This window comes from Leptopilina heterotoma, unplaced genomic scaffold (assembly GCF_015476425.1).
Source record: "Leptopilina heterotoma isolate Lh14 unplaced genomic scaffold, ASM1547642v1 Lhet_278, whole genome shotgun sequence".
NCBI lineage: Eukaryota > Metazoa > Arthropoda > Insecta > Hymenoptera > Figitidae > Leptopilina > Leptopilina heterotoma.
In genome coordinates, this window is record NW_025110986.1 from 178667 (window position 1) to 188081 (window position 9415).

Consider the following 9415-nt stretch of genomic DNA (forward strand, 5'->3'; position numbering starts at 1 on the left):
TATTTACAAAACTCTAATAAAATTGTTTAAAAGAATTTAATTTTCTATGAATAATTTTAATATAATTTAATAGGAAAATTATTAATTACAATTCATGATAAACACGATTATTTTAAAAACTTAATAGAAAATCTTCATGAAATTCAAATATTTTCAAAATTTTCAGTAAAAATTATTTAAAAAAACTCCATTATCTTTAAGAAAATTGAAATATATTCTTTAAAACAGTTTAATTATTTTAAAGAATTTTAATCGAAATCTTGCCAAGAATTAAATTATTTTCAACACAATTTTAATTACATTTTCTCAAAAGAATTAAATTATTGAAAAAAATGTTGATAAAATTCTGGAAATGAATTCAATATTATTTTCAAATTTTTCGATAAATACTTTGCAAGAATTCAATGATTTTTATTACCTACATTAATTTTAAAAATAGAAACATTTAAAAAAAAAATTTTTTAAAGTTAAGAAAAAAAGCAAACAATTTGAAATTTTATAAAATTTGAATTGCAAATAATTTTAATTAGAAATTCTGAAGAATTTTTGTTAAGAATTCTAGAAAATAATTGAATTATTGAAATCTTTAAAATAATTTGGAGAAGTTCTTGTAGCAATTTTTATATAAATTATTTAATTTCAAAAGATTTGAAATTTGAAATTTTTTGAAAATCTTAGTTCTTTATGGAAAAATAATAATTTAATATTTATCTTAAGAAAACGAATCTAGTTTCCAATAATTAAATATTTAATTTTTTTAAAAATATTTATAAATAAATTTTATTAGAAAAATTTGTGTGTCTATGTAATAATTTTTAGAGTGAAGAAGTATTCTCTTTACTGTCAGGGTAAAAAATCCGGGAGAAGTCAGGAAAAACCAAAATCAAATTTTTGTGGCAACCTTGAATTAATCGAACATTTTTCACGGTTTTCAATTAATTTACAAATATATTATATGTGTAAAATGGCTTTATAATTTTAATCAGTTTCTCATCTCATGAGGCATGAAATCTTAAGAAAAAATCAAAAAAAGATTTTTTGTTTTTAAATTAATTTTTGTTTTAATGTGGAAATGGAAAATGATATTTAAAAAAAATGAATAAGTATTGAAATTCCTGACACATGTATTAAACTGTTTTGCATTATTTTTGTGTTTCGTTTTTCACATTAACATGCTTTTTCTGTTGTTGCCTTATTTTTGGTCCCTCTTCGTTTTTGCCTTTCAAGTCAGGAGAGAACGGTTTGACGAGGGTAGGTCGCACTTTATTTTAATTTATTGTACATTATTATACATTTTTGATTATTTTTGAATTTTCTTTATTATTTCTCACAATTATTATTTATACGCTTTATTTATTTATATTTGATTTATATGCTGTTAATTATTTAAATTTGATTATTATTACTGTTTTTGCCTCTAAATTTTTTAACTTAACAGTTTAATTTTTATTATTACAGGCTGAAACTCTCAACCCATTCGATAATTCATTAAAGGTAAATTCTTGAAGTAAATAATAAATATTTTTTTAAAGCAATTATTACTTATCAGTTAAAAGGTTATTTAAGAATTGTGTATAAATTTATGTTTTTAACTTATTTTCACAATATTACAGAATGGTCTCTTCTACCTGAATGAGGATGGAACGACTGATGATAACACTTCCTCTAGCAGTGTTAAAGATAAAGATGAAATTGCTGATTTAAGAAGACAAGTGATATTCTTGCAAGGACAAGTTGAGGATAAAGATCGAACGATACAATTGCTACAGGTAGAATATATTTTTAAAAAATTATATATTTTCAATAATTCTTATTAATTATATTAATTATTAATTTCTTTTTTTCTTTTTTTTAATTTCTATTTAATATTATTTTTTCGAAATATAATATTCTTCAAAAATACGATTATATTTCAATAACAATTTTTAAAAGTAATAAAATTTAATTCTTTTAATAAAAACAGAAATTTATTTTAATAAAATTTGACAAAACTTTTAATTGTTTCAATTTTTTAAATTATTTTCGAGAATTCAATTATCTTCGTAAAACTTTTATGTAATTGCAATATTGTAAGAGACTAACTTTTTTCATAACCTCTAAATTAAATTTTCTTCAAAATTTCAATAATTTTCGTTAAATAATTAAAAACTTATTGTTATTTCTTTTAATTGAAATTTCAAATAATTTCATTGGAAAACCTACTAAAATTTAATTAAATTTCAAAAAATTACAACTGTAATTTTTTTAAACATCATTTAATTTTTAAAATTTTTGAATAAAATTATTCAAAACTTTAATAATTTTTAAAGAAAAATAAAATATTAATAATTATTTGAAATAAACGTTTAAATATTATTATACTTTTAGAGCGATTAATATTTTCAAAGATTTCAATTTACAAAACCATTTAAAATTTAATTATTCCTTAAGATTTCAGATATAACGCTTCTAATATTCAATTATTTTTCAAAATAATTGCTGAAATTTTTTTAAACCAATTCTTATTAGAATTCAACAATAATTGAATTATTTGAATACAAAAATTTTTGTAAAATTCACTTATTTTTTAATTTAATTTTTGTTTAATAAATATTTTAATTCTTATTGTTATTTATTTTTGTCCACCAGGAATTAAAAATTTCAAAATACTTTCAATGTAAAACCTTCTGAATTTAATTAAAATTAGAACTGAAATTCTGACAATTCTTGAAATATTTTCTAAAATTTGTACTGAAATTCTTCTTCAAATCAATTCTTATCAAAAAGTACGAGAATTCAATTATTTAAATAGAAAAATAAGTGATAAAATAATTGATTATTTCTAAAAATTGTAACTCTACTTATGGATTTTTTTGAATTTAAGACAGAAAATTCATTGAATATTTAAGATTTAAAAAAATTCACTTATTAACTAATCAATTATTTTTTAAAATTTTAATTAAATTCTTCGCAAGAATTTATTCAAATATTTTCAATACAATTTTAATAAAATTCTTTGCAAGAATTCGTTTTTTTTTATAAATAATAAAATTCTTCAGGAATTGAATTATTTTCAATACAATTTTAATAAAATTTCTCGAAAAGATTCTATTATTTTTAAAAATTATAATAAAGTTTTTCCAAAGAAGTAAATTATTTATAAAAATTTTAATAAACTCCTACGCGAGAATTCGATTATGTTTAATACAATTTTTTCTGCAATTTCTCCAAAGAAGTAAAAAATTTTAATAAAAAAATGCTGGAAAAAATTCAATTATTTTTAAAAAAATTTTAATAAAATTTAATAAGCACATTTTTAATTACAATTATTAACAAACACAATTATTTAAAAATCTTTAAAGAAATTCGTCGCAAAAAACAATGATTTGCAAAATTTTCAATTGATACCTATTATTAGGTATTAGGATAAAATTTGCTTACTTTACTCTCCTGTGAAAATGATATGATGTTATTGTAAAAATTCTAGAGGAATTAATTTCACGAAAACACTAATCGGTCTATTTATAAATTAATTGTCAAACTTTTGACATGACAATTTGATCTGTAAAACAATTTGGAATCAAAAAGCCCTAACTTCACGTGAAGGCAGAAAATCTTGGTTATATTATAATATACCTAATAATTTAATTTTTAATTTATATTTTGAATTATTATTTTACTTTTTTTATTGACTCTGTTTTACACTTCCAATTTATTCTACAGTTTTGTTTTTAATTTTGCTTTCTAAATTTTGATGAAATTCTTTTCTTAATTGTTGACTAAAAATTCGGTTATAATTGCAGTTGCAAATGACAAAACATCAGGGTGTGAATGGTGCGGATCCTCAAGTAAAGTCTTCTTTAAATCAATGGCAGGCTAAAGAAACTTGTAATGCGACCACACAAACAGAAAAGGTAATAATTATTTTTCACGAAAATGTTAGAAAATAAGGAAAATCACATTCAGAAATTTTCGAAATAAAAAATGTCTAATTAAATACTTTGATTGAAGAAAAAAAAGTATAAAATATTTTTATTTTTTGAAGATACGCCCAATATCTGCGGGACCTGCGTTATTACAGTCACTTCCTCAGGATGGAAACATGGGGCCTCTCGTTAGGTAAGTTATAATATTTAAAGTACCTATAATTATTTTTATTGATATTAATATCAGCTACAAACGAAGCAATACATTATTTGAAATATAATTTTAATTTAACTGTTCGTAACAATTTACATATTAAGTATCACTCAAATGAAAGTCATTATTAAAATTAAAATTAAATTAAAATAAAAAAACTTCTATTTTATCAAGAATGTTTATTCTTTCGATTGTTTTCTCTCTTGAGAAAGAGAGAATTCAATTCAAGAGATAGTTAAGAAGTAAACTCATTATCATGGAATTGAAGATTTTTTTTGTAAAAAAAAAGAAAAAATTAAATTTCGAGTTTTACATTAGTTTTTTGTAGCTCATAAATAAATTCATCTCATGTAATGAAAAAATTACGTATTTTTGTCGCTGCTCTGGCTCTTCTCGGGTGGCACAAAAACAGCTTCAGGATCGGGAAGGTAGAGTCCGTCAGTTTGTGTGATTTGCTACTGGGATATTTGATTCTTTGTACATTGAATGCTCTCATTTACATTCATTTGAATCGTCTGCCGAATATTTTCTCCATTACTTAAAGCTTTGCAATAGCCTCTTGCATGTGAATTAGACCATTTTTTTATTTATTGTATAATCTTTTCTTCAATTGCTTTCAATTTCTTTTTGTTTTGGTTTTATTTTCAATTTAAAAACTTTAGTTTACAAATTTTTTCCTACAAAAGTTTATATTGTATATAATAATTATACATATATTTATATTATATATTTCACATGACATAAAATTGTACTGTACAGTGATTAAAAAATATAAAATAATAAAATGAAGTCTAGCTGATAAATTTTAGAATTATTTTTAAATAAATAGAATTTATTTCTTTTAAGTTAAAAAAAGAAATTCTTTAAAATTGTATTTTTTTCATTTAATTTCAAATGAAATTTAATTTAATTTTTAATTTCACTGAGTTTTGTGAATTGTTTTTAGTTTTGATTAGTTTTTCTCTTTTTTTAATGAGTAGAATTCATTCATTAATCGATAAATACATTGATGATGAAAGTCTTGTTTTTACGCATTTTGAGTGAACTGAATTGTGATCGTTGTTTGACTGCCTTTTTAAAAAAAAAACAGAAAAATTTTATTTGAGTAAAATATCTAATTAGTCTGATTATGTTTAAAAAAAATTTTTTCTTTATTAATATACATCGTAATAAATTTATATAAATTATAATGTTTCATGCTGCGATGTTCAGCCATGTGGGGTAGGTTTTTTATAATTCTTATTAAATATCTACTGAAAGAAAAGTAAAACAATATAAAAAAAATTTGATAAATACAGGGTTGCCACAAAAAATTAATTTTGTTTTTCCCTGATTACCAGATAAAATTTCGACTTTTTTCCTGACCCTAAAGAATATTCTGATTCACTTTCAAAATGATTAGACACTCAGAAAAATGTTCTATTACATTTATTTGCGAATTTCCTTAATTGGAAAATTATTCGAAAACATCAATAACTTTTTTTTTAAATAAATATTTAATCATTATTATTTTTCCACAGAAATTTTCAAGATTTTTAAAAATTTCAAATTTGAACCTCTTTGAAATTCAACAACTTATAAGAATATAATTGTTACTTTAACTTCTTTAAAATTATTTTCATCATTTCAATTTAATTATTATTTTCTAGTATTTTTAACTAAAATTCTTCTTTCAATCAATTTATTTTAATAATTTTTGACAAAGCTCTTTGAGAATTTTTAAATTCATTTGTTTACAATTCAATTTATCAAAATTTGGAATATTCTGAAATTCTTTAATTAAATATATAAATATATTAGAAATTAATTAAATATATTAGAAAATAAAAACTTCAATTAATTTGAATTAAAATTTTTCAAAAAAATTAGTTTCACAGATTATTGTTAATCAAAAGTATGAAAAATTTAGATTTTTAAAGATTAAAATATTTTCAAACTTTAATTATTTATATAAATTGCTGTTATTTGTAACTTCTCAAAAATTCAATTATTTTTGTAGAGTTTTTAACTAAAATTCTTTTCAAACTCAATTATTTTTAATATATTAAAAATTACCTATAGGTAATTGAAAATATATTTAAAAATATACGAAAGGGTTTTACCCGTTAACATTTTGAATAAATAAATAAATAAATAAAAAATTCAATTAATTTCAACAGAATTGAAATTAAAATTTAAAAAAAAATTAGTTCTACAGAATTGATAATTAAAATAATGAAAAATTTAGATTTTCAAAGTTTTCAACTTAAAAATCTTTTGTAATTGAATTTTTGTGAAGAGTTTTATTAAAAATTTTTAAATAATTGAATTTCAATGAAAAATTTTAGGTATTATTTCTGAAAATAATTTAATTATATTAATAAATTTTATTAAAATTATAGATATTGCAAGTATTTGATTTCGAAAATTTTTTGAAAATAATTGAATCGTTTCTAAGAATTATATTTAAAATATTTGAAAATTATTGAATTTCTGAAAAGAATTGCATTAAAATTTTTCAAAATAATTGAATTCCCGCGAAGAATTTTATTAAAATTCTCTTAAATAACTGATTTTTTTCGAAAACATTTAATAAAAATTTTATTTTAAATAGCTTAATTCCTGTAAAAATATTATTAATTCTGAAACTAATTGAATTCTATTTCTAAAATTTATTAAAATAGTAGGTATAGTTATTGAAAATAATTGAATTTTGAAAACAATTGAATCGTTTCTAAGAATTTTATTCAAATTTTTGAAAATAATTGAATTTCTGCTATGAGTTATTTATTATTTATGAAAATAACTGAATACCTGAGAAGAATATTTTTTATAAAAATAATTAAATTCTTGTGAAAATTTTTATTAAAATTTTTTTTTAAAAATTGAATTCCAGTGAAAAAATTTATTATTTCTGAAAATAATTGAATGTTTATAAAAATTTAAAAAAAAATTTTTTCCAAAAAATGTCTGCAAATTCTACATATTTTAAAAAATTGAATATGAAATATTTATTATTTCTGAAAATAATTGAATGTTTATAAAAATTTTAAAAAAAAATTTTTCCAAAAAATGTCTGCAAATTCTACATATTTTAAAAAATTGAATATGAAATATTTATTATTTATGAAAATAATTGAATGTTTGCGTAGAATTTTATCAAAATTAAAAAAAAATAATTGAATTCTTTTGGCAAATTTTAAAAAAATAGTAGATATTGAAAATCATTGAATTTCGAAAAATTTTCGAAAATAATTGAATTTCGGCGAAGAATTTTGCTATTTATAAAAATAATTGAATTCTTGGGAAGAATTTCGTTATAACTTTGCAAGTAATTAAATGTATATTAAAAAATTCAAATAATTTCAACAGAATTGAAATTAAAATTGTTCAAAAAAATTAGTTCTACGGAATTGTTTATTAAAAGTATAAAAACTCTAGATTTTCAAAGATTTGAATTTTAAACCTTTTCAAAAATATTTTACAAAAAAACTAAATTCTTTAAAATTTCTAAATAAATTAATTCAAATTTTATGAAAATTGTAAACGCAACTCTTATAAAAATCAATTATTTTTAAAATTTTTAAGTAAAATTATTCATTAAGTAATTTATAAGGAATAATTTTTGTATACATAATTCTTTAAGAATTAAATTATTTTGAATAAATTATTGTTCGAAATAGAAAAAAATTTATCATTTTGTATTAGAAGTCGTGGTAATTTCATAGTTTATGAGGCAAAAAATTCAGAATTTTCTTATGAATTGAAAAAATTAAATTTTTTCCAATACTTTTAAAATAAAATTCCCTGACCTGTGGCAACTCTAAAAAATATTACCTTGCATAAAATGGTTATTACTAAATATTATTTTTCTATTTAAGTTGGAGTGACTTGGGCAGTCCACAGAATGGATCATTAATTCCCGAATTAATTAATGATAATAAATTACAAAAGTCACCCAGTGTTGCTTGTTCCTATCGGATGTTGCGTTCATCGAAGGAATTCGCAGGAAATCGGACAATTGGATATTCAGCGACGAACAATAATTCTGGTTCAATGAAAACATCATTAAAGGACAATTCAAATTCAATTAAGTCCGTCGTAACAGAGAATATTGTCAAAGATTCTCCCATTAAAATTGAAACCACGTGCATAAAATCATCCATTCCAACGTCAAGAAGATTAGCAACACCAACCCTAATACCAAGGGTAGCGAGAGCGGTTTCCGCAACGGGTCGTTTATCCACTCTGGATTTAGGAGTTAATTATGGAAACTATAATTCCAGTCCGTCAAATTTAAAAGATTCCATTTCATTTACTTCGAAAATAAATTAATGTAAGTACATTTAGTTATTTAAAAATTTAAAAACAAAATTTAGTCACATTTCTTTTGTACAAAAACAAACTCCTAAATTCAGAACTGGAGATTGTAAAATTCGGATATTAATTTTTTTCCTCTGTAATTTAATGCATAGGTGGAAATTTTTTTTTCCATTTCTATCAATATGTATAAATGTGCAGATTTGCAGCAAACACAATTTTTAGTTAAACGAATTTAAATAGAAAAACCGAGAGGATATATTGTATCAAAATTTCTTCATTTTCGTCAAGTAGATTTTTTTTAATTGTACTTAGGAGAAGATGCATTTAGTTAAATTAATTTTATCTCATGACATGAGAAAAATATTAATCGAGCGATCTTTCTAGAATTTTTGTTTATTGTTGTGATACTAGATAATAAATTATTCTTAGGTTTTTTTTTTGCAAAAGAATTTATAAATTTTTTTAAAAAAAATTATTTGGATTCGAGACATTTGCTTTTTATCGAATTTTTGTACATACATTCATTATTTATAAATATATAATTTTTTGCTTTAAAAAAATAAAATTAATCGAAAATTCGGAAAAATGTAAATGTTGAGAAAAAAGAAAGAGACAGGATTAAAATCTTTGTGCAATATTAATTATTTCTTTCCTATGGATTGCTCGATTTAAAACTAATTTTCTTTTGGGAATACATCAATAATTTTTGTAGAATTAGGTTTGTTTTCAAACATTTTGTATCATAGTTGAATTTTTTCATGGATTCGTCGCTTAATTTTTGTTTTGGCGATTGAATACGTACTCTTCAGTATTTCAAGGTGCATCTTGATGAATTTCGAGATGTACTTTCAATTTATCTAACTGACAAAAGAAAAGGAACATAAAGTAATAATAGTTTTTAAGTCAAGTCAGTAGATTTTGTTTATTTTTGTAAATTATTTAAGCATTTATTGAGATCACACATATATATTCTTGGTGCTAATTTAGAAATAAA

General features: G+C 20.6%; 1 protein-coding gene across 6 annotated transcripts in view; it reads left to right on the top strand.

Moving 5' to 3' along the window:
• Positions 1 to 8595, top strand: part of LOC122504113 — a 76867-nt gene extending 68272 nt beyond the window's left edge. For 3 of the 6 annotated variants that reach the window (XM_043615011.1, XM_043615010.1, XM_043615009.1), the window contains 6 exons: positions 1228 to 1251; positions 1459 to 1494; positions 1614 to 1769; positions 3783 to 3893; positions 4025 to 4098; positions 7980 to 8595. In XM_043615011.1, coding sequence (XP_043470946.1) covers positions 1228 to 1251; positions 1459 to 1494; positions 1614 to 1769; positions 3783 to 3893; positions 4025 to 4098; positions 7980 to 8433 — 855 coding nt within the window. In that variant the 3' untranslated portion in view covers positions 8434 to 8595. Of the gene's footprint in view, positions 1 to 1227; positions 1252 to 1458; positions 1495 to 1613; positions 1770 to 3782; positions 3894 to 4024; positions 4099 to 4531; positions 4796 to 5331; positions 5341 to 7979 lie in introns of those variants that run through there. The other 3 variants (XM_043615016.1, XM_043615015.1, XM_043615012.1) reach the window with 3 other exon arrangements.
• The last annotated feature ends 820 nt before the right edge of the window (positions 8596 to 9415 follow it).